Source organism: Apostichopus japonicus, chromosome 5 (assembly GCF_037975245.1).
Source record: "Apostichopus japonicus isolate 1M-3 chromosome 5, ASM3797524v1, whole genome shotgun sequence".
Taxonomy (NCBI): Eukaryota; Metazoa; Echinodermata; class Holothuroidea; order Aspidochirotida; family Stichopodidae; genus Apostichopus; species Apostichopus japonicus.
This window is the reverse complement of record NC_092565.1, coordinates 13766910-13793227: the sequence shown is the minus strand read 5'-3', so window position 1 is coordinate 13793227 and position 26318 is coordinate 13766910. Positions and strand designations below refer to the sequence as shown.

At 37.6% G+C, this 26318-nt stretch overlaps 1 protein-coding gene across 35 annotated transcripts in view; it reads left to right on the top strand.

The window, feature by feature from the left end:
* LOC139967736 (gamma-adducin-like) overlaps nucleotides 1–26318 on the top strand; it is a 58444-nt gene that overhangs the window by 19693 nt on the left and 12433 nt on the right. For 20 of the 35 annotated variants that reach the window (XR_011793113.1, XR_011793112.1, XR_011793125.1 and 17 more), the window contains 11 exons: nucleotides 689–769; nucleotides 2177–2382; nucleotides 2748–2989; nucleotides 7085–7249; nucleotides 8085–8399; nucleotides 9421–9531; nucleotides 10370–17666; nucleotides 18800–20312; nucleotides 20565–20759; nucleotides 23764–23914; nucleotides 24705–24919. Coding sequence is in view for 2 of the 35 variants with exons in the window: in XM_071971785.1 (XP_071827886.1) it covers nucleotides 7226–7249; nucleotides 8085–8393 (333 nt within the window). In the remaining 33 variants the exon portion in view is untranslated. Of the gene's footprint in view, nucleotides 1–688; nucleotides 770–2176; nucleotides 2383–2747; nucleotides 2990–7084; nucleotides 7250–8084; nucleotides 8502–9420; nucleotides 9532–10369; nucleotides 17692–18799; nucleotides 20313–20564; nucleotides 20760–23763; nucleotides 23965–24704; nucleotides 24920–26318 lie in introns of those variants that run through there. The other 15 variants (XM_071971786.1, XM_071971787.1, XM_071971784.1 and 12 more) reach the window with 12 other exon arrangements.

The window sequence follows — 26318 nt, the reverse complement described above, 5'->3', positions numbered from 1 at the left end:
CAATGATGTAGTGAAAACCACACTGTATTTAACCTCGTAGATCATTAGAAAGTAGAAAATATAAGAGCTCCTCAAGGAACAGTGTTAACAGGTTGACGGTTGGTTATCCAATTTTTTGACTTCATGAAGTCAGACCAACTTAAAATTGATCTCAAGGATTGGGCTTTTTGATAGGTCTGTTTATATGTAGAGATATGCACTAGTTAATTGCAATTTCAGCCCTCCAACTAGTGTAGGGATATGCACTAGTTAATTGCAATTTCAGCCCTCCAAACTAGTGTAGGGATATGCAATAGTTTATTTGCAGTTTCAGCCCTCCAAACTAGTGTAGGTATATGCACTAGTTTATTTGCAATTTCAGCCCTCCAAACTAGTGTAGGGATATGCATTAATTTATTTGCAATGTGACCCTTCCAACTGGTGTAGGGATATGCACTAGTTTATTTGCAATTTCAGCCTTCAAAACTCCAGGAAGTTGCGGGTAAGGAACCTGAAAAAGTTTGTGGTCAGGACCATTGACAACGTGGTTTATACACGAAATCTAAGATTTATGTATATACCCAAAAATATCAGTTATTTTTAATTAACTTACCCTGCGTCAGTTTATGATCAAAAGCTCTATGAGATAATAACATGTTTCATTTGTAACTTTTCTAAGATTTTGACTGATATGATGCTTTTTTTGTAGTTTGACGTGAAGTTAGGTGTTGCAGAAAATGTACGTTTGCAGTGTATGCTGAGGGTAGCTATGGAGACCAGGTACAATCAGGTAAGTTCGTTCCTTACTTTTTAAACATCTTAGGTCCAAGCATGTGTTATATTATGTGATATGCCTGCTACTACTGTACTAGATGGAATAATTATTTCAGTATGTGAACGAAGACGTTACAAGTATTCATATTTGCTTGCATTTAATTTTTATATTGTAGGTGATTTCTGTTGGTAGACAGCATAAGGCTAGATAGGTATTCTGCGGTATTTGCCAGTAGCACCCTCAGTTTTATCACAAGTTTTTGTAGTATAAGATGGCCGTGTCCATGTGTTCGATAAAGGTAACTGTTGTGTACATATTGTTGTTGGCATTGGTACATAATAGTATTCCATGGCATTGGGATTATTTGGTCATATGTACACTTAGAGTTGTAATAAATAAGCTGTATTGATTCCCTTCAGCTATCATCTATTGACAAAGCAAATATTTTTTTAGATGGTTATGGATTTTGGACAAATTTAAGATTTTATATCTTATTTTTTTTTATCATATGTCGGTTATAGCCATGATTTTTAGAATAGACGGTTAATTTTTGACATGAGATGCATTGTGGGTTGCATGGCAGAAGCATTTAAAAGAGCCTTCTACTCCTTAATATTAAAGGAGCCATTCACTCTTTAATATATATATTAAGAGTGTATAGCCTAGTGGTTAACGCCGGCGTCTCCCAGTCATGAGATCCCCGGTTCGATTCCCGCCGACAGCAATGTGTGTCGTCTGGCAAGGGTGTTGTTCAATAACAACTTCCCTACATGGATGTTAAATGGATGTGTGCCGAGAGATTGGCTTCGGTCAGCTTGCGAGTCTATAAGACTCCATGGCTTCTTTCGCGAGTTCCTGCTTGCGGGAAGATCACATATACATACATACATACATACACACATACATACATATTTTCTGAGCATTAAAGGAGTGTTCCAACATTTAAAAGCTAGTTTATGATTTTATCAAGCATTGTTTATTACACATTTGTTTTCCTTTTCCTCCTATTTTTTGATGTAGAGCTTGCTAGTGGGGAACAAAATACCAGCGCTTAAAGAGAAAAACTGAGTTCTGCCTTCCCTTGCCATACTATATCTCCCCCCACCCACCCCCCCTTGGATGTCGCAACCAGACTTCTCTAACCACCCAATCCTTTACATATAAACAATGTCCAATCAATTGCCAGGTAGTGTTTATAGAGTTATAGAACAACAGTGTTTGTTTCAATTATCAAGGAGACTTCTCAGCATATGCTGGTCTTCTCTACTGCTTTCAAATGCTAGCTAATGGCTAACTTGATCAATTGTCTTGCATTCTTTTCTTGATATAGTTTTGCCTTCTTTTGTGTAATCTAAATAATTAAGTCACTCACTGTTTTATTTAAAGGCAACAATGAACTAAGGGATTTTTTTGGATCAACAGATAACTTCTGGAGATGAGTGGAATAACCCCAGTGTTGGATGCTTCTCGGCCAAAAGATGTTTTTCTCATCAACTTCAAAGCAGTTGCTACATATTGATAGATAGTGTTCAAAGTTAAAAGTCTGCCAAAGCAATAGTAATAATAATAATAAATCCAGACCAGGTACTAAATGCATTTAACATGTGCACACTTCGGCAGCCGCTGCTGTGAGTATCCACCTTTAAAATTACTTTCATGATTCTTAGAGCAGGTTCCTTTTTTCTTTACTTGGATTTTGATCACTTTTTTTTAAGATCTTTAGCTTGACTTGTCATATTTCGATTTGTTTTGATTAATACGTGGTTGACTTTATAAATTTGCTGACCACATAAAAGAAAACAAAAAGAAGAAAAAAAACTACCTTAAAAGCAATGATGTCATAGATTATGGAGGATTTTAAATGTTCTTTGAATATTCAATATGTTTGCCTAGCATTACCCTTCCTGCAAGTTGTTGACCAAAGCAAATCGTTAAAAGCAAAGATGTCATAGAATATGGAGGATTTTGAATTTTTTGCTTTGAATCTTGACAGGTCTCAACTATGAAGTGTGGCCTATTGCTGATCAGTCAAGATGCCTTGATTTGTGGTGAGATCTCTATACTATGACTACACGGAGATACTGGTCGAGGAGGAACAGAAGGATCAAATCATCAGGGCCCCTGGACCCAAAAACAAGATCCTATTCTTCGTAACCATGTATCGTCTACTGTGGTGGGTCCATAGAGGAGGCGTACTTCCTAGCCCTCAACTGTGTAGGAGCATGTGAGATACAGGTAAAGAATTAGCTGGACTTGGTCCAACGTGGTCAGATTGCTTGTAAAACTTAGCAGTGTGAGGCCAAATGTTTTCTGGTTATGTTACAGTTTGTTCATTCTCCTCCATTTCAGAATATTTTGGAGACCTATGAAAGTTACAGAGTTTTCCTTTTTTAAGCTGTTTTTTAAAGAGCCGGGAATGGGGTAAGGGGGGGGAGGGGGTTAGGGTTGAATATGGACAAGATTAGTCAACTCGAAACACAAAGTAAATGGTATGGATTGAGTTAATCTTTGTTATGACCCTCTCCTCTGAGAAAAGTTATCTGAAATTTTCGAACTGTTTCCAAACAATATAATCAATTTGGAATTTTAATGTCTTGGGAATGATTGTATCTCCTAGCCTACACGGAGCTTGATTTTGCCATTAGCATAGTCTACTTCTGTATGAATATGTAGTCATTACACTCTCCTCAACTCTCTCCACCCCCGAAGATTCCCCTTCTGTACAAACTTTTGTTTGCTATTTCCTGAGTCAAACTAGGCTCTGAGTAACAGCAGAAAGCCACCTGCAATAGCAAAGCCTGCTCCATGAAATGAAAAGAAAATAACAGCGGTTGAAAAAGTATGTTTGACTGGAATAATTGCTAGTCTTGATGCGACTTGCCGACTCCAAATCGGATTTATGGATTTGGATTAAGGCATAGTAGGGGATGTTTGCTTTCTAACATGTATGTGCACTAATAATGTTGACATTCAGCGATAAAGTTCCCATAATATTCTTTTTGATGTCTGACCCCAAGGGCAAGGTTACCCACCTGTGAGATGTGTTTCATTATTGACCTTGGAAACCAGGGTCTTTTGGCTAATGTAAATCCTTAGAAAAGCTACCAGTTGAAACTGTGGGAAAAATTTCCCTTAGAGATCATTCATGAAAGTCATAATTGAGTTTTCTATTTGTATGTCTTGAAGGTTCAGCAACACACTTTACTAGTGGGTTAGGATTTCAAGTGGTGGGGGAAGTGGGGGGTGTTGATGGGTAGCAATGGGAGTACTTGGTCCTCTCTTCTCCCTGCAGCATCAAGAGCTGGTTGTCTGGGTTTTGTCAACCTACAATTTTATCAATCGGTGTGTGTGTGTTTTTTTTTGTCGAGTCTGGGTAACAAACAATGGTCGTTACAAAGCGGATTATCTGCTTTCTGATAAAGTTACCCTTACCTAACACGAATATAGTCGATAAGTATTCAAAAAGTATTCAAAGATTTCCTTAGAATTCAGAAAATTTACCATATAACACACAGTACAAAATAAGTATTCCAATACTAATACGAATAACTATAAGCCTTCGTCAGAGCCAAAATATGTAAATGAGTGAAGTATTCGAATACCTGTTAGGTATTCAAATAGGTATTCAAATAGGTATTCGAGTAGAATTGGAATAGCTATTTGAATACTTAGCTCATTTACATACAAGTATTCGCTAATTTAAATAATTCGACTCTGATGAATACTTATAGTTACTCGAATACTTATTCCCTAGTATTCAAATACTTGTATGCTAATTAGTTATTTTATGAAGGCTTAACAGGTTTCTGAATACTTACTCGAAATACTTATTGAATACTTGTATGCTAATCAGTTCCAAGTAAGGAGAGTTAGGAATTTTGCCAGCTTGTTGTCCTAGTTATTGATTAAAACTCTCCAAACAAATAATGAGAATCACCAGAATTCTGAAGCCTCCTTTTTTATTCAAAAACTATAAAATTACAAAACAAAACAAAACAAAAATAAAATACAGCTTCTTCAATTTCATGTATCTTGGAGCATTCGTGCACTTGTATGCAAACCGTTTGTTCATCTCTTGTGGCTGTGGCTCTGTCCACTGGTTTCTGCCACACATACTGTGAATGTACTCTGAACACAAAACAAATAGAAATAATTAATAATGATAGGGCACAAATATACATTGGCACAATAACCACCCACCAGAAACAGAAAATATAATATATAATATTCAGTGCATAATATAGGGACGTCACAACGCGGGGGAGAGATGGGTGGCTTTAGACCCCACTTTTTTTGCAAGCAAGCATGTTTACACATGTCTTACAACATGTCACAAAGTTTATATATAACCTTACTAGCCCTCCCCCCCCCCTGTAATAATTATTAAAATGATGAAAAATTTGGCTCCTTGCATATAACCACATATGAAAAACAGAAATGTAATCACATTAAACCCTGCATGCCCAACACTTAAAATGTTTTGCATTTTTAAAACGCTATTTCAATGGTAAGTAAAATCTCTGTAGTACGGTAAGAGAAACGTCAGATTTGAACGTGAAGTTTGACTAGGTAAAACTAGGAAAATCCAAGTACTGAATGTCCAAATAATTACCAAACATAGGCATTGCCCCATGCACCCATAAGAATAAGCTTAACTGTAGTAACCCTATAAGTTTAGGCCTAAACAAGAAATATACTACACATGTAGCCTTGTCTTATTTTAATTTGATTATTAATTTTATTAACTGCAAATATGCTGTTTATCGTGGCACAAGACAGGAGAAAATTAGAAGTTGAACTTGGTTATTGTGCCACTGTCAGAAAGTTTCAAATGATTACACATAGAAATGAAACAGAAAAAAGGTCAACATACCACTTATTTTGATGATTTTTCTAGAATACGGCCCCTTTCCTCTCCACTTTATCAAGCAGACTGCATTTTCAGTTGCATTTTCTTTGTCCATCACCGACTCTGTACTAACTTGTTGATCTTTCATCCAATAAATAACACATTTTTGAGGCTTGGTCTTCTTCGATGGGTCAACAATATTTTCCATATTCTTGGATAACTGCAGCAAGTTCTGAACATTCATTATTGGATATTTAGGCCTAGGCCTATCGCTGTGGGATAAAATTTATTTTCTTCCAAGTTTCAGCCTAATGTTAATAAAGTTCAGTCGGGCTGCAAGGACTGGAATAAATTTAGTCCGACTCAAAAACTGAAACATTTATTTCTGCTAACTCAAATTCAATCTGCTAATAAAAGTTGAATAACATTCAAGAGGAATAAATATCTATTCAAAAGGGAGTATTAAGCACAGAATACTAAAACAGTAAGTCTATGAATATGATCGATGAGATTTCGGAAAGGCTTCAGTTTTCAATCATCCGCGGTATATTCAAATACTGCCGCGCCTGTGCACTTCACCTTGGCCAGAAAGCGTATTATAAATACTAATGTGATGACACTAACATCATGAAAGGAAAGCTGGGATGCTCCTGAGGGTCTTTGTAAGTTTGATGAGCTCAGCTTGCGCCCGCAGGCGTCCACAGGATTCTGTATCAAATCGTTTGGAGAAGAGGCTTATAAACACAAACTTCCGTTTTCCTGATAGTGTTACAATGCTTCTATTGTACCTCATACATATTGTACATAATGCTTTTGCCTATTTGCTATCAAGGTGCCTTGCAGAATCCAGGCATTGGTTATATCCACCATAGAGAAGTTGACATCTTTTTGTTCATTAAAGAGCAAATTATCAAATAGCCAAGTTTGGTCAGTTTTGTTGACAGACAAATTTTTTTTTGTTGGATAGGAACGAATGAAGTATTATTGCCTAGACAGACAGTTGCTCAAATATTTGCCTGTTGAAGGAGAAGTGCATTTCTGTGTTTGTTCTGTAATGGCAGTATTTAGCTCTTTTGTCCCTTGACAGAGAGATGGAAGACAAAATGCTTCAATTGAGAAGGATTCAAAGGTTTTATCAAAAGGACGAAAGTTCAAACCGGATTCAAGCTAAAAACGACTCTTTAGTGGGTCTTGTATTTTTGAAGCATGAACGCCAAACGGATGGTTTCTTCGGCAAATCATGTACGATGTTGTCGTCCTCTTATATGAAATTGTTGAGTATTCCTCGGATGGCATATACAAGATGACAAATATAAGAATCTCCTTAGTATAAGTGTTAGGACCAGCAGAGCAACGTCAGCGACAAGAAACGACAAAGGAGGAATAAGAGAGATTAAAGAGTCGCTCGTAAGACTTGTGTTTGATAATGTAACAACAAACTGCATTCAAACGCTTTACCGTATGCTAATTATTCATGACAGATACATGCCGTAGGCCTGGATAATGTCATCCACCTACCGGATGAAGTCAGAGACAAGGTCGGCGAAGGGACTGCCAAGGACGCAGGTGGGGTCAGTGAGACAGGACACAAACTGAAGGTCAGTGAACTGGAGTTCGAAGCCATGATGAGATATTTGGACAATATGGTAAGATTTCAAAATGCAAAAATTCCAACTCACTTGGCCTGCAACGTCTGTGCAGCAGACCAACTAGCCTTATTTGCATTTAAAGTTCTGGGCAGACATAGCAAGCATTTACTATGCTAATTGCCAACCGATGGCGTCGCTAGTTAACGTATGAGGTTTTTGATCATATGTGTACCAAGCTAATACGCTTTATTAAGTGAGATAATTCAGTGAGAAGTGAGTTGTAGGAAGTCAGTGTGGATAAGCAGGTAGCTTCGTTCAGTCAAAGTAAACAGCTGTGACGTATCAGGATGGTTGGATACACCATTTGATTTGATTTGTGTCTTACTTGAAACTCTAATTGTTACAGCTTGATACTCTCTTAGATTCAATATATATATATATATATATATATATATATATATACATATATATATATATATATATAGTATTGGCAAGCTGTTGACTTAATAATCAGAATGGTTTCATACGCTATCGAACATAATCCAAACTTTATCGGTTTGGGGAACTTCATGAAGCTCCCTACAAGTGATCTGTCGCACATCCCACCCATTTTGAAAATATTTTCAAGATCACCTGCATCCAAAATTGTGCAGTATTTCATGGAAATGGCATAGAAACGGAATAGTTCGTCCTGAATGCACCAAAGACAGCGAATGTGTGAGATTTTCAAAGAGATACTTGTGGAAGACTTGATATGTAATCATTTCATAAGTAAAACAGCAAAGAAGACAAAGATGGAGGAATGTTGTGCTGCTGATGTTAGATGTAAGAGTGACTTAGATCTGCAACCAGCACAAAAATTTGATCCCAGGAACTTTTTAAATTGTTACAGGGTTACATAACAGGCAACGTGTACGGCCAGCCGTTTGTGAGACACGAACTGAAGCCCAAGAGCGACGTCGCCTACCCAGCAGCCTCCACCAACTTCATCTACATCTACGACAACGAATTTGAGAAGAGCAGATACGAGTCACCGATCAAGATGTTGAACAGGAGGCAGGCAGAGGAGAAGACGAAATGGCTGAACACGCCAAACACATACTCCAAGGTGGAGGTAGCTCAAAAGTACGCCAACTGGGGAGAGAAAGGGGAAGACGAGGGCTACAAGACGAAGATACACCTGAGTAGTAGTGACATGTAATTGGTGGTAGGCACATAATTCGTTTGACAGAATCACCCGACACAATCCTTAATTTTGGGCAATTTGGGGACTTTGACAATTCAAGACATCGAAGAGGCACTTGCCAAGGTGATGAAAATGTTTTGATTTTAGCACTTTCCAGAAACAAAAAATCTAGATCTAAAATGTCCTACAGATGGAATTATCAGAAGTTAGTCATCCTTTGTTTGTTTGCTATTTATTTAGCGAATGTTTGATCTTTTCAGAGGGAGAACTGGGATAGAAGGGTTGTTGGGGGGGAGGGGGAAGCGGGATTGTCACCATTCTGGACAATGTGATCCGGGGCGGTGATTTGTTTCAAATATTGATGGGGTACATTTGCTTGGGTGCAGGCGCGTAGCAACTTTCATCCCCCAAATTGTTCTCGCGCTTTGTGATATTTTGTATATTACTATCTAAGCGGAGCACCACCATCGGTTGCACGCAGCGTACAAGAAAATTTCTGGTTTTGATAGCCCCCAGATCACCGAAAATGGCACTTCTCAGGCTTGAAAATGACCAACCAGATGAACACTGCTTTTGTAGGTAATACTACGTAACGGCCCACAATATCCGTCAGCCCCACTTTTCGAGGTTTTAAAGCCCATTATTTGTTCAGAATTTGAATAAACAAATTCACTTCAAACATGCCCATAATGTTGCACAAAATATCATCTATGGACAACCAATATAGAAAAAAAACCTTCAACCCCTAACAGACCGGTCAAAATTGCACGAGTAGAGGGAAGTATGATGAAGAATGTTGGTCTGGGAATTTTCGAAAATTCAGACACAGTTAATTTATTGGTGAACAAATATTAAAACCTCTTATAACAGCTACTATAAAACTTCGATATCATAAAAAAAAAAAAAATCGAGGGGGGGCGGTCTCCCCCTTCGCCCCCTGGCTACGCTCCTGCGGTTAGAAATCTTGTAGGAAACAGGCCAAATGGAAACCCAGTGATTATGTGTCATCCACAACTCTTCTCTCTGGTTACATTTTTCACAGTGGGTAGGTGACAAGGACCCCAAGAGTGGTGATGCAGTTGCTATCACTGATCCACAACAGTTTGCAAGACAGGGACAAGATCATAAGGAGTACAAGAAGAAGGTTTAAACTGTACGTTGATGACGTTATACACTGTTATTTCTTATTGATTGTTTTATTTTTGTTATTTGTCACCACTTTCTCCTTCCTCTCACTTCTTTCCCATTTTTTCGCCTTTCCCTAATTCGGTGTTCCGAGGAGTGAATGATGTATCTGGTATGTTATAGAAAAAGTGGTAAAAAAAAAAGATAATGTAAAAGTGTATCAGTGGGTGTTGCCCTGGATTCGTTGAAGCGGACTCCCCACGTAGGTAGGGTTCTCCCCTTGTAGGGAGCGGACTACCCATTTAGGGAGCCATTTCCACATGTAGGGAGGGTTCACCCAAGAAAGTTTTTTAAGTTGTGCTATTTACTACTTTTGTATTTTTATGGTAGGTTGAAGCGGATGGGTGTATATTTCCTCACGCCCCCGACCCCTTCCCACCCAGGATCATTTTACACACAGCAGACCCTTAGCAAGCCTCAAAAAATTTGCTGTGAGAACTTTAAACATTCTTAAATCTCTCCTCCTTAGTATCACTATTCAATGTCCTCTTTGTGTTATGTTATGCGTCTTCTTAGTGCTATGTTATATGTTCTGTCATTCTGACATCTTTGATAGATGTCCCAAAGAGTGTCTGCCGGTGAAGTTTCCGTAACCATATTACCCAGAAATGAAAAATTGAGGTCACACCTGCATCCAACAGAACGAGGCATTTAGCACTCATGCCACATGCTCCTTGCAGCTGGTGCCAGGACCGCGGTGGCAAAAGGCATGAATTTTTAATTCCTCATCCTTAATGGCAGAGAGACTATGAATAGAAGTGTTATAATGTTACCAACGAGGATGTTGTCTACTCTTTGAATTTCAGATTAGGCAAGAGCGTTTTGGGGATAAGACGCACCCTGGACCCATCTCTGAAGTTCTGGCAGGTATAACTTATGGAGATGCTTGCAGAACACAGGTGCGTTGGAATTTTCCTTGTCTCTGGCCCCCTCTACCTTCCATTCTTCTCCCCACCCTCTCTGCATTTATCTATTAAGTCCACATTCTTAAAGGATATCTCTTGTTTTAGATTATGAAGAGCAGAGCCACCCACCTATTTCTGTTTATAGATTGTTTATGATTTACATACTAGTATAAAGTATACCGACTAAGTTCGGTAGTATGTCAGCTGATAAGGCTTTTTGTTTCATGGACAAGACCGTAATAAGTTGGTGTAGGGTTACACAGCAGTTGTACGGGTATGCTACTGTAGACAAGGACAGAATAAAGCACCCTCGCCACCTGTTGTGTTCTAACGCGTCTCATACCAGCACAACAGTGTCCTGTTTCATTTAAGCTTTCACACTGGTTCGAGAGTAAACCACCTGTATCAGCCCTATGACCCTCTAGTAAGATTGTAAACATTGATCAAGATCTAATAATATGGTAAAGTTTGATCAAGGTACCAGTTTACTTAAGAATAGAAAGTCTTTTTTTTCTGTCTGTAGTTAGGTAATAGCTTGGCTGGCCTATCCCCCAATCCCAACAATTATTTTTATGTTATTTGATTAAGCATTATCTTGACCGCACCTACCAATGGGCTGCCAAAAACTTAAGTATCCTTGCTTAGAAAAATTGTAAAAATCTTCATCATTAATCCAAAACAAGCACTAAGTAATAGAAAGAGAGAAAATAAAAGGGAGGGGGGGCAATTTTGTTTTATCAATGTGCCTGGTGTGACATTCATTAGGATACGATTCATGTGTACTTATTAAAGTGAGGTGAAAATGATGGATGGTCTCGACATTCCTTCCGTTAGGTTCTATGTAAGTAATATCAGTGAATGTACCACAAGAAAGTGCATGAGCTACGGGGAAAAGTTGAGATATTAGCCACTCCCCCTCCTCCCCCCCACCCCACTCCACCCTGTAAAATGTGTGGGTAAATTGACACTGAAGCTAGTACAGTACTTGGACATGCCACTGGAGTTGCACTTCATGTTAAAATCAATAGGTTGAACAAACTTCCATTGATAAGATCGAATTAATTGATCAATCTCAACTTACTAAAGCCAGCTTACTCGGAAACAAATATCTTTCAGTTATGACTTGTTTTGATATTCTTCATTAATGATTACACAAAGTGATTGGTTTTAAGTGTAGAAATCATGTCACCTTTTATGTGAGTCATAAATCAATGCTTTGCTTTACTTTTGTTGGTGAACTCGGTTTGATCAGTGCTGTTCTACCCAACCTCTACCCCCCACCTATCCCCACCCCCCAAATTGCAGTTGTTTTCAGATTGGTTTGACTAGACTCACATGTTTGAAAGACTTGCCTGCAGCTTTTGTTTACTTTTCAATTGAGTGTTTTGTTTTGAAATTATTTTTGAAGTGATATTGTTTTCGTAAGCTTCACTTTCACCTTTTTTTGCATGAAAAAATGTTTTTATGGTAATGTGTGTATCTTTGCTGAACATCAGAAAGAAGAAAAATACAAGAAGATAATTTCATAATGAAACTATAGTTTAGAGAATTAATACCCAGGAGATTCTCAAAGAATATTATTTTAGATTTGCCAGATTTTCTGAAAACATCGGTTCTGATCCTGCCAGACTCTATGTTTCTCTAGCTCTCTCTCTAGTCGACAGAAGTCGGAATTATGTTGAGATTTGCCCATTTATTTCTGTCCCTCATCAAGTTAGGAAGATCAGTTTGAAGCACCCCGATGTCTCTAGCAACTACATCTATATAGCTGAGCTTATGTTTTCCCCTGTTTCTCCTTTCATGTTTTGGTGTCCACATGATAAGTTGAGAGACTGGTTACTTGGTGTTCCTGTATAAGTGCCCTGCTAGTTTGAGACGGCGTTGTTGTATCTTACAGGATAGTTTTGGTTCGTTGCCATACAGTTCAGTATTTGTCATATGTTGACTCCAATGTACATTTAAACATTTCCGTAAAAGTCTTGTGTAGCACCCATCTAGTTTTGCTTCCAATTCCCTCGTAACTGTCCATGTATCGGAGCCATACATGATGACAGACTGTACAGTTGATTTAAAAATGTCTAGTTTGGTCTTTCTGTTGAGGCCAGATTTCCACACAGTGTCCATTTTATTACAAGCAGACCATGCCATGCCAATTATTTTGTTGATTTCACTTTTACTATCTCTCACAAGGGAACCAAGGTACTTGTAGTTGTCGACTTCATTTAGTTTTGTTCCACTACTTATTTTGATGTCGATTTTGTCCTGGGTTTTGATGTTGACTGTGAGATATTCAGTTTTTGACTCATTAAGTCTAAGGCCCACACTTCTAGCATGCTTTTCAACCTTTTGCAGTAGCTCTTGACCGTTGTGCTGGTCATCGCTACATAGGACAATATCATCTGCAAAATCTAGATCACAAAGGACTACTTTTGGATATCTTGAGCTTCTTCTTTGGTTGAGTGTGAAGCCTAGTTGCTCTGCATTTATGGTTGATTTCCTCATTATGTAGTCAAGTACGATAATGAATAAAAACGGGGCCAGAGTATCGCCCTGTAGAACTCCTGCTTTGATTTGGAAAGGATCAGTGTCGCCGTCGGGTGAGAGAACGATGGCTTCGGTGTTTTTGTACATAACTTGGATGGCACCGACCATTTTTTCCGGTATTCCATATGCCCTGAGTATTTTGAACATTTTTCCTCTATGAATCGAGTCGAATGCCTTGAGAAAGTCAACGAAGGTTGCCATGAGGGGGAGATTGTGAATGTCTGCTTCCTCTAATATGCGCCTCAATGCTAGGATGTGTCCAGCAGTACTCCTACCCTTTCTAAATCCATTTTGGTTCCATCTAAGCTTTTCCTCGACAGGGCTTCTGCATCTGTTCAGTATGAGTTTATTGTATAACTTAGCTGCCATTGGTGTCAGGCTTATTCCCCTGTAGTTGGTGGTCAGGCTAAGGTTACCCTTCTTAGGTAAGGGAACTATGGCACTCCTTGTGAATTCAATTGGTTTTTGGGCTGAGTCTAGTATGAAGTTACACAGAGTCAAGAGAAAAACTTTGAACTCATCAATTTTCCAGAATTCTAGCGGTATTTCGTCAAGACCTGGCGCTTTGCCTGCCTTTGTAGCTTTGAGAACTGCATTGAGCTCATCCATAGTGAAAGACTATGTTTATTGTTCAGTTAAAGTAGCATTCAGCTTGAAAAATCTCAATAAAAAAACCAAACCATGTATTCCATATCAAATACGAACATAATTGATGTTCAAATGATAGAAATTACACAAAGAGGAAGTTTTAACCTCCGACTATGTCCATATTAGCTGTTAGCGTTAGTCTTTACCATGTTTTTACTGTTTCTAGCTTTAGTGTTTGGCTAACAAACAGTTTAAAACCAAAAAAATGGGGAAAAAAGTGCTCCTTTAATCTAAATTGCCTGCATGAATATAGCTCCACTTTTAGTCAAATTACAGTAGTGCATGTCACCTTTAAACCCTGTCTTTCTTCAATCTCCTTAAACTAGATCCCCAAAAATTGCTTGACTTTCTCTCCAAACTGGGATGTTGCCTCGACCAAAACGAGGGGAGAAAGGAGAAACTGTTTTCTTTCTTAATTCAGCCATCTTTTTGGGCATTTGCTACAATGATGTGATTTTGCTGTGACATTGTCACAACTTGTCACAACGTGTCACAAGTCTGTATTTACTCTGTCGTTGTTGTTGATGTTGTTGCAAGTTTTGGTTTTCCTTCCCCACTCGGTCGACCAGGATGCGCCACTGTCGGATTCTTGTGACGGTATGTAACCAGGCCAACAGGAATAGGAAATAAATTTAATAACAAAACAAGAACAATAGCGCATCTTGGGAATAAAAGCAACCGAAATATCATCATTTTGTCACGGTGGATTTATATTGCAGACTTGAGGTTTCCGTATTATCTATGAGGACATTATTAGAACAAACATCAGTAGCAACTGAAGTTCTCTCTCACCTGTTTACTTCATCCATTTTCATTTTTCTTGGTGGTGATGGGTGTGGGGAAGTGGGGGGTTAAATGCCACCCTGAATATTTAAAATATGCACAATTCTTAAAACCACAGAAAGATCAAATGTAAGAGAGGATTAAGATGTCTTTACTTTTCATATAGCAGAAGGGACAGAGGTGATCAGGCTAATTAGCCATGTGGGCGTGGGTTGGAGGGGGAGAAATACACCAAGGGTTTCGTACAGAAATATTGCATAATATTGCCTTCACCTGGTGGTAATTAGAATTGAATAAAAAGTGTAGTACGTTAAATGCTACTTCACAAAATTGATTGATCTTTTAGCTTTCAATTCAGGCTTCGTCTCTGAAATGCTCTCTCAACCGATTCTCCATTCAGTGATAAAAGGACATCTGGATTCAACTTTAAGTCTCTGCTTGTTTGCTTGTTTCTGTCCTCTCTAAATATGAAAGTCTCAATATCTGTCCCATCCATGTTTTGCCATGCCAAGCATCATATATTTACGGACTAATTGCACCCATTTCGACCGTGCTGAAGTAAAACTCATTAAAGTGTTTTTAGGGAACTATCCAGTAGCTACTTGACCCGACTGTCAACTTATTTTCTATGGTTTCAAGTTTTTCTTTAAATCCATTGGGATATGGGTATTTTGAGTTTTTCATATGACGTAAACACAAACAAAAATGTTGGTCATGAATAGCACACAGCTCCTCCATTTTTACTTACATTTCAAAACTGAGTAAATTGGTTGGTTTTATAACTTGCCTCGTAGTTGTGTTCTGATGAATATCCTTCATTGTTTGTACTTACTTTCATGTGATATTTAGGTATAAAGCCCCATTATGCCTTCCATTATAAACACGAACAAACTGTTCCCTAACCCTTTTTTGGTACCATTGTGTAGTTAATAAGCAGACAATCTTGTAGGTGCATTGTTTGCCAAATATTTTGGCCGAATCTCAGAGAACGAGCGAGAATAGAAACCTCCAAAACATTATGATTCAGACCGTCCAGATGGAATGCATAGTGAGACTTTAACATCAAAGGACAAGATGTACAGTGACCTTTGAGTTAATGTTATATATTCTTTGATGGTATGATATTCCTTTTATTACCCTTATATTTCTTACATCATGGTGAAGCATGTAAGACCTACCTTTATAATCCCCACCGGTTTCATACACAGTGTATCAAAGACTGGAACAGTATGAACTATCTTTTTAACTGTTTTCATTCATTTAGAAGATAGTACAGTATTCAAATTTGGTGGCCTTTACTGTAGAGTTGTTTACTCTGTTGTTCACTCTGATAGTTGAGTATAATTAAGTTACATAATATATGCTGCAAGACACTTGGGGCGATATTTTATGAAGGAAGTACGTTCCTTTGTAGCTACTTGTTCTGTTTGCTATATGATCTAACTGTTAACAATGAATTATTTAACAACCTGTAGGCTTTATTTTCACACTCAAATGAGTACTTATTAATGATTACCCACATTGTTGATTATTATAGATGTGATTGAACACACAATATCACAACCTAATTAAAAGGCTTGTATTAGTATACATCTCTCTCCAGAGGCTCCAGTTCACTGTACTTTCATCAAGGGATGTCATTTTCTTATCATGTTTTCAGTTTTAGTACTTTTATCTTTTATGTTACTGTTTAATTATCATTCAATTATGGTGTGTATGTATGCTGTTGATAAATAAAAAGGATTCCAGCTTCCACGGAGTGGTAAAATAAATGGCTGTCCTTTGAGTTTCTTATAAAGCTAAAATTTATATCAGAGCTGTAACATTATGTAAATGTGGTTTTCTGTTTCTTAATCTTGGCGTCCAATTGCACTACACATCCAACAAGTGCAGATACCCACTCCCCTCACTCCAAAGATAAGAATGGGGTTACACCGCCCTTGTAATAATAATAATGAGCAGTTATTTTTACAAAGCTTAACCAAACACAAATGTGGGAGAAGCCCGCACAGGCGTATGGATCACAACTTACACTACGGGTGGCTTCCAATTCAACATTTTATATAAAATTTAGAAACCCATTTCAGATGGGAAAACTGTAGACTGCTCTTGGATGATAAACCCACCTTACATAGAACCTCCTGATTGCCAAACCTCATTACTTCAAATGCCATTGCCTTTATCCACTCGATCACAGCACCAGTGGTTCATCCTAGATGAAACCTGGCAGAGGGAGGGGGGGGGGGCACCTAAGATACAGTTACAGCAACTGAAGTAGATATAACTATTGATTCTATTAAAATTTAGCAAACCTCTTTTTTACCCAACCTCTACTTCAAGACATGCATAAGGAACAGATGCTCTAGAACTCTGCACAAAAAGGTAAGACTGTACTTAAAGAACAAAACCTCAACATGGATCACAGAAACAGTGAATTTCATTTAATACCTTCATTTATATTGGAGAATGGGTTAAAAATTCAGACAATTTATCTAAAACATCTCAAATGTGACATTTTATCACAAAATTCAAGCAGTTTTTGCCAAAATTTGTTGTATCTGAAAATGTTCATGCAGCTAGCTAAACAATTTTAGGCTGACATTTTTGTGAAGATTCGCCCCAAGAGTCCCCCTCAAAAAGTGTAAATTATTATCTTTAGAATGTCTGTCCCATGGATACGCCAGACCTACACCCTCGCCCCCCCCCCCTGGGGTTGATCATGACAGTAGGCCTACTGTCCCGCCTAGGCCTAATGCAGGACCAACCCATTCGGGTAATAATATATTGGATATTAAATCAACTTTTCTGACGAGATTCGCAGCGAACTCAATAAATTATCTTGACCAACATGTTTAATGACCTTAGGCCTATGTTATGAGACCATTTGAATTGTTTCGTTGTAAATGTAATGATTTCAAATGGATATGCATCTAGCATGTCATTGCTAGTTTATTTTTTTTTTTTCAATTAATACGTTGATATATTATGCGGTGTTTGTCCCACATGGCTTGCCATAGACGCACACGGTCGTGGTCAAAGGTTAAGCAACGGAGCGCGAATTATGATCTGTATATAAAGCTCACGAAAGGTTACACGAGCAGTGCAGTTCGCTTCCTGGCAGCCGTTGGCTAACAATTCATACGTAATTGTAATTTGTAGCCTATTCTGTATGGGGGGTAACTGCCAAAGAATGTGAATGGCAGATATATTCGCCAGCTCGAAGGTTGTGTATTAGTTTTGTGGAGCACGTTAGTACTTCACATTGTTTGAGTCAGCGAGCGTGAGAAATTACGCTAGCCTATCATATAATAGTATCGCTTAGGCCTAACGATAGGCTAGCTCACGTAGGCACTGGCGTCTATACTAGTTGGAATGCTAATCTAGGCCTAATATGATATACTGTACACTAGACAATTAACGTAAGTAAAGTAAGTCACTTTATATCTTCCGACAAAATACTAGACCTAGCTGGTTGGGCCTAATTACTTTCTGGTTAAGGCTAGTACAGTTAGGCTAGGCCTAACTGAATTAGCCTAGGCCTAAATGTCTTTAAATTCCTACCAGAGTAGCCTACCATAGCCTAGGCTATGCCATCTAGCACTTAACACTAACAGTAACACATCCTCAAGAAACTAACTCGCAGCCGGACAAATTAGCTTAGGATGAAAGCTCTCCCTCTTTCCTTTTTTTTGTTTTCCATCATGACAGGCAAGGCCGTTGGTTTCTTCTCCAACTTTCAAGAATAAAAACAATAGTTTCCTCCCTGAAATTATTTTTAGGGGTTGAAACCAACGTTTTTCAGGGGAGGAAAGAAAGACGGCTTGGCTGTGGAAAGAATTAATTTAGGTATAGTGAAGCAACTGTACGTATAGTAAATGTGTCTTGTGATTTAGGAGAGTTTGGCGAAAGAAAGGAACATATTTCAAAGAGACACTTGTACTTGTAGTAATTGAAGAAACTGGTAAATAGGAAAACAAGGAGAAGAACCAAGGAGGGCATACCTATAGGCTAAATTGTCTATGTTATTTCATTCCCACAATGAATGCCATACAAGCAAACAACCAATTACCACGCATGTAAATTACCCCATGTTCGCATACAATCCTATGCAAACAATCCGGCCTATTCACAAACATTTTTTATCTTCCAATCACTGAACAGTTACACAAGGAAGATACCTGGTCACATTTTCTATTTTCATACTATCACAACTTTCTTTAGCTTACTCTACAAGAATATGCAGTCAGAGCCTACAGAACAACAGTCTCCTCCCTTGAAAATAGTATGTTAGTTTCCTTAACCATGTTATTTTTCACCCTTAACTTTACCTTTCTCCCTTTAAATCTTTTCTTACAGTTATTCCACTTACAACATCTATTCTTTCCACATAGCCTAGCCAATATGCCTCCCATGAAAAACCTTATTTAACTCCCCTGGAAATGTTAGTTTCCAGTGAAAACGTACTTGACTCCCCTATGATGTAGTGGAGGTAAGTTACTCAACTTTTAAGTGGGAGGAAAATAACGTTGTTAGGGGAGGGTACAAATGGCCCCAGGCTAGGCTAGGCCTACCACCAAATGAAAATGGGAAACCTAGGCTAGCCTACCAAAGCGAAGGCTAGATAGAGATGAGGACGAACTAGCCTATCCAAGGCTTCTTATACAAGCAACGGTACTTTGTAAAGTGAAATTCTCAAGCAATTAGGCCTAGCTCTGTGGTCTAATTGATGTTAGTGATGGTTCAAGTATGGAGAAAATTCTCCATGAAAGCTGATGTTACCTAGCATAGGCAACAAAATTGATATACATGTATTAATTTAATCAACTAGCATAATTTTGACCTGAAGCTAGGCTTAGCAGTATTGGTCCAACTCTCGGCATATCTTTATCAGATCATAGCCTTCTTTTGATGCCTAAGGCATGATTTTATGGTCTGCAGAACTGTTTCACTAAAACTTTGATTATTATTAAACCGAATTCAAACTTTGCTAAGTCAACCTCTCATTGTTGAGTAATTGTCTTTAATTTGGTTTTTATTATGAAAACATTGATTGAAAGTTGTGAGGAACACAACTCATGGTAAACACATATTAAGAGTATTGAGAGATAAGTACAAGATGTAGTATCTCTGTCCTTGTTGATATAGAATATTATTACACAGGTGCTAGAAGTCATGGAAGCACATGAGGGTTTACCATGAATATACTAATATGTTGTTGGTACTTGTGTATTGGCTGAAAAGCCAGTTTTCATCTTTGATAAGTGTACATGTTGTAGCTTAAGTGTCGTTCCTTATTTCACTTGTCAAGTTTCTCGTTTCAAGAATGATGTTTATTTCAGACATTTTTCAATGTTCCAGTTCCTCATGAATGTGCTTGCTAAGTTTGTTTAAACTAGTACATGCTCTCCAAATTGTTTGGCTGATGAAATGTTCTCAAATTGTGTTGAATTCATTCCTTTCAATCAGCTTGACCATTATAGTGAACAATATACATCAAAGGAAGTTTTGGCATTTAACGAAGTACTCCATCGGTTTGATAGCAATGTCTAGTAAGGTTCATTAAAGAGTCATATTGCAGGTATTAAAATAAACAGGCACTTAGTAACAAAGAGGTACAGTTTATTCATGTTTGTAAACATTCATCAAAAAGGTATCTGCAGACGCAAACTGGAAGATTATCTGCTTTAAAAAAAATACTAAAATTTATTTCACACCAAAGGTATATATATATACTGTACATATTGCTTTGATATTTGTCTTTACAGCATTGCATTGGCCACACTGATTCACAAGGAGACTCCATGAACTGTGACTGTAACATCCTGCTGGAGGTCTGAGACCTTGAAGATTCTGTAATGCTTCCGTTTGGGTATGCAGTTTACTATAGTAACACAGAAATATTTAAGCTCTGGTATTTGTTTCGTTTATTTCTGCCATTAAACCACAATCATATACATTTGTTTATACATAGTTATATCAATGAGGCAGCAGTCAGGGTTGTTTAGGTAGTCAGGGGGAGGGAGGGGAGGAAGGGAGGGAGTGTATAAAAATGAGTCTAGTTGCAATGTCTATCTGCTTTCCAATATATGAAATCTTCTTATCTTTTGCAATACTGTCTCAGGTGAAAGAAGAAGATGAAGAAAATTGAAGGAAAATTGTGAGTCTTGGATGTCTGTAATGAAGCTGGATCAGGTTAAGAACAAGTGGTTGAAAGATCATAATCTCCACCAAATACGAGAAGATCCTTCAAGCCTGTCCTCTACAGAGAGATCTGGAAGTGTTATCTGGAGGTGATTTAACAGAAATTGGAGAAAAAGTAAGATTCAAGGAAAACATCAGTGTAAGCCAGTATCATGAACATCAGTCTTGTCCTCTCAACAGTTGATTGTTGTCAAGATCATTTCTAAATGTAGGAGACACGGTGCCTTAACCTGTTGGAACCAGTTGGTATTTGGTGTGGTCTGTTTTTGTGCTACAGTAACTGTACGAGACACAGTGCCTTAGCCTATTGTAAAAGGTAATTGGTGTGGTGTGTTTTTGTGCTAATTGTATGAGACACGGTGCCTTAGCCTGTTGGAACCAGTTGGTATTTGGTGTGGTCAGTTTTTGTGCTAATTGTATGAGACACGGTGCCTTAGCCTGTTGGAACCAGTTGGTATTTGGTGTTGTCTGTTTTTGTGCTAAGTGTACGAGACATGGTGCCTTAGCCTGTTGGAACCAGTCGGTATTTGATGTTGTTTTTTTTTGGTGCTAAACTACTATTCTTACAGAAAGGCTGAACAAGTTCTATGATATAGTTTGTACAGAGTGACACATTCCACTCATTCCAAGCAACCATGACAACATCAAAATGAAGCTAATTGGTTTCTTAGTTTATTGGCATGAGATGCTAATTAATGTAGTCTGTTTTTGTGCTAAATTATTGAGACATGGTGCCTTAGTTTATTGGTATTAGTTTTTAATTAGAAATGTAGGAGACATTTTTGTGCTAAATGTATAAGACCTCAGCCTTAGCCTATTGGAACCAGTCGGTTATTGGTGTGGTGTGTTTGTATTAAATTGATAAGTTCTGCCTTAGTTTATGGATATGAGTTGCTAATTAGTGTGGTCTGTTTTGTGCTAAATTAATGAAAACCTGTTGCCTTAGTTTGTTGGAATGAATTTGTAATAAGTATTTTGGTTGTCTAAAATTAATAAGACATTGTACCTAGTTCGATGGACGCCCTTACCTAACACGAATATATTCGATAAGTATTCGATAAGTATTCAAAGATTTCCTTAGTATTCAGAAAATCTACCATATAACACACAGTACAAAATAAGTATTCGAATACTAATACGAATAACTATAAGCCTTCGTCAGAGCCGAATTATGTAAATGAGTTAAGTATTCGAATACCTGTTAGGTATTCGAATAGGTATTCGAATAGCTCTTCGAATAGCTATTCGAATAGGTATTCGAGTAGCTTTTGGAATAGCTATTTGAATACTTAGCTCATTTACATATAAGTATTCGCTCATTTAAATAATTCGGCTCTGACGAATACTTATAGTTATTCGAATACTTATTCGCTAGTATTCGAATACTTATATGCTAATCAGTTTTGTTATGAAGGCTTAACAGGTTTCTGAATACTTACTTGAATACTTATTGAATACTTGTATGCTAATTAGTTCCAAGTAAGGAGAGTTAGGAATTTGGCCAGCTTGTTGTCCTAGCTTCTTGATTAAATCTGCTATTAAAAGTTGTATAACATTCACAAGGAATAAATATCTATTTGAAATGGAGTATTAAGCACAGAATACTGAAACAGTAGGTCTTATGAATATGATCGATGAAATTTTGGAAACGCTTCAGCTTTTAAATCCTCCGCGGTATATTTCAAATATTTTTGCGCTGTTCAAAGTGTAAGGGTGTTAGCCACTGAAAATAAATGTTTGTTCTTGATCAGAGAACTCTGGGTTTGGTGGGAAGACCAAACACAGAGCAGATACATCAAAACTGGAAAACTCAACCGGATTGGATCAAAAGAAATTATAATTATGAATAACAAACAATATTCAGCTGATCTGGGCCCAGTCAAAGAATTAAATAAAATAACTTACAGTCGTGAGGTCACACCCAAATGTTAAAGTAAATACACTTAATTTAAAAGTCTGTTCTGGTGAGTTGGCCTGCTGGTGACATCAGATATTCTACAACATCATATATCTTCCACGACATCGGATATTCCACAACATCAGAAATAGTTGAACACAATAAATGGTATTATGAATGTCCGATCCCAAAAAAGTATTATCCTTCAATTTATAAGCAATGGTGTCGCAGAGTATCCTTCAGTAAAATTATGTCAATATCCTCTGTAGTAAAATAATGTCCTTTATAAGAAATGGTGTCCCGGAATATACTTTATTGTAAAATAATATCCTTTATAATAAAATAGTGTCCCAGACTGTCAGTTGAATATCACAACTTCCATAAAAAAAATGATAAGGACTACAGTAACTTGAACTATGTAAATTAAGGTTTAAAACAAACTATCCAGCCATTAAAATTAAACTTTCTCTTCTTTTGCAACTGCCTTGCTCAGATAATTATAGCCAACTGCCTAACTCCTTATACCCCTCACAAAACTCCCTTTGTTACTAAAATATACACACACAGACCCCATTTCCTGTGAGAGCTAATTTCCAGGAAGAACAAGATAGTTGCCTAGCAACCTAGAAGAGGTAGAAGTGTAGAGGTTTTAATCCACAAGACAACATACAAATATACTGTACAAATGTAAAACTATGGTACAAAACAAAATGTTATGTAAGAGCTGACCATCTTACAAAAGGAAATAAGTATTCGAATAGACATTCAATGAAATAGGTGTTCGAATACTTATTGGAATAGCTATATTTAGCATTCTCTAAGCATTCGAAGGAAAGAAGTATTCGAATACCTATTGGAATAGTTATTTTAAGTATTCGATTAGTTATTCTAAAGTCTGAATGCTTAAATTTTTGAAATACCAACTATATAGCTATTCGAATACTTAGCGAATACTTAGCGAATACTTAATAGTTATTCGTGTTGGGTAAGGGCGGAGTTGGTATTTAGTGAGGTGTTTTTTTAGAGTTGTTCAAACCAGTGTCCAATAACTTTGATCTGACCATAAAATTCCATTTCTTTCACAAATTGCCCCTCTAGAAGAGTATAAATGTTTTGTCTCACGGTTGATAGTTTGGTTGTTAACAGGGTCTGACTTTTTTGCTTTTGCTGTTACTTTGAAGAAAAGTGACTAATTTGTTTTGTATTCCTCTCCTTTCATCAGAGATCTGTGGCCTATGTTGCTCAACAAGCTTGGATCCAAAATGATACTGTGAGAGGAAACGTTCTGTTTGGTAAAGATCTCAACTCCACCAAATACGAGAAGATCCTTCAAGCTTGTCCTCTACAGAGATATCTGGAAGTGTTATCTGGAGGTGATTTAACAGAAATTGGAGAAAAATTAAGTTTCAAGGGAAACATCAGTGTAAGCCAGTATCATGAACATCAGTCTTGTCCTCTCAACAGTTGCTTGTCAAGATCATTTCTAAATGTAGGAGACACGGTGCCTTAGCCTGTTGGAACCAGTCGGTACGTTGGTGTGGTCTGTTTCGTGATAAATTAAAGAGCCTTAGTTTGGTGGAATGAGTAGCTAATTAGTGTGGTCTGTTGGGCTAAATTGTAGAGGAGTACTGTGATAATTTGTTGGTAGTTAGTGTGGTGTGTTTGTATTATATTTTTAAGTTTTGCCTTAGTTTATTGATATGATTTGCTAACTAGTGTGGTCTGTTTTGTGCTAAATTAATGAGACCCGGTGCCTTAGTTTGTTGGAATCATTTTGTAATTAGTAATTTGGTTGTCTTAAATTGATGATTGTTGCCTTAGATTGTTGGAAAGAGTTGCCAATTAGTATGGTCTGGGTTGTGGTAAATTAAAAAGACAGTTGATTGTTGTCAAGATCAGAAAACTCAAAGATGAGCTGATTTGATGGAAAAACAACAGCTAAGCTGGAAAGCTGCAATATACAGTCAAGGTTAGTCATAAGAAAGAAAGGTTCATAAAAATGTAATATATATTTAATTATGTTTCCACCAGTAAAGTTTCAATCACAGCCCAAAATTTGTTGGAATTAGTTGCTAATTAGTGTTTAATGTTTTGTGCTAAATGTACGAGACTTACTTTGAAGAAATCTGGCTAATTTCTTTTGCATTCCTCTCCTTACCTAAGGGTTCTGTGGATTATGTTGGTCAACAGTTAGCTTTTTGACATAGCGCCACCCCATCATCCTTTACTCTATGACTTACTCGCCATTTACAAAACGTATGCGTCCTTGGATACCAACACAACGCTGCCGAGTACACTTTCGATTCATAGTTTGTCTCTTCAAAAGGAGTTCCTATTCTTTCCGTCCGCCGTCTTAGGCTGGAGACTAATTCTTTCTGGTAAGTGAAGTTTATGATCAATTTCATTGTATAGAAGCCATTTAAAACCCGTAGGGAGGGGCTGTTTTGCCAATATGACAACCCCTTACCCACCTATAACCGCCCCCCTAGTCGAAAACCTAAACCTCTCTGATTTTGACATAGACATTAATGACTGGGTCCCTGTACAAAAATAGCAGAAAAATACAACGTCCAATCTACGTTGAAATAAACCCATCTCCTTACTACAAACCAACCACCAAAAAGTCCGCTCAAACAATCATTGTATCAGGAATCTTACCAGAAATATCAAAAAACCCAATAAACACTTGCTAAACTAATCAATGAAGAAAAACCAAATGCCATGATCTCAAATATAAACCGTCTTCGTAGTAACGACATCCTAATCACCCCCATGACCCTAAATTTGCAAATATCCTTCTGAAACCATGGACTCAAAAGACTAAACTAGGCAACCCCAAACCAAGAATCCCCCAAAAAGTATGACAAAGAAACTTCTCCGTAGTAGCCTGTGGCATAAACCCTGAAATTCAAATCAAAGATATTGAACAAGAACTCAAAGACCAAGAATACACCCCAATACAAACTAAAAGACTCATTAGTCATGCCACAAACAATACAACTTGGAAAGTAAAAATGACGTTTGAAGAACAAGAGCCTCAACAATCCCTAATCAAACAAGGTTTCTACTTAGGATACTCTAAACACAAAACAGAAGAATACCACGAACCCCCCCAAATCACTCAATGTTTCAAATGTCAACTTTTTGGACACACCCACCATACTTGCAAAAATCAAACCAGATGTCTCAGATGTGGCGAAAACCACAGAGTTAAAGACTGTCCCAAACCAAAAGAAAACCCAAAATGTGCCAATTGCTCAGGGACTCATGACTTGGCACAACGGCATAAGAATTTAACTACTTAACTTTAATCTCCCCTCCAATTACACCAGACTTCTTTCCTCTTTCTTTAGTGAGCGCAATGCCAAAATATGCTACAAAAACTAACAATCAAAACCTATTCCACTTGGTGCAGGTACTCCACAGGGCGCTGTTCTCAGCCCCCTCCCCTGCACCCTATTTGTTAATGATTTGAACATCCCCCCTCTATCTGAATGCAACTATAGTCAGTACACTGACGACATAGCCATTTGGAGCACCAGTAAAAATATCTATATGACGGAACTAAATATTAAAAGAGCAATTACACATCTCGAAAATTGGTGCTCGATGTGGAGAACAAAAATATATCCCTCAAAATCTAACCTAGCCAATTTCTCCATAATAAACTCAAAATACCATAACCATATTTCCAAAGTTAATCTTTTCAACACCTTCAATCACTGCTACTCCTAATGCAACCTTCCTCGGTACCACTTTTGATAGCAAATTATCGTT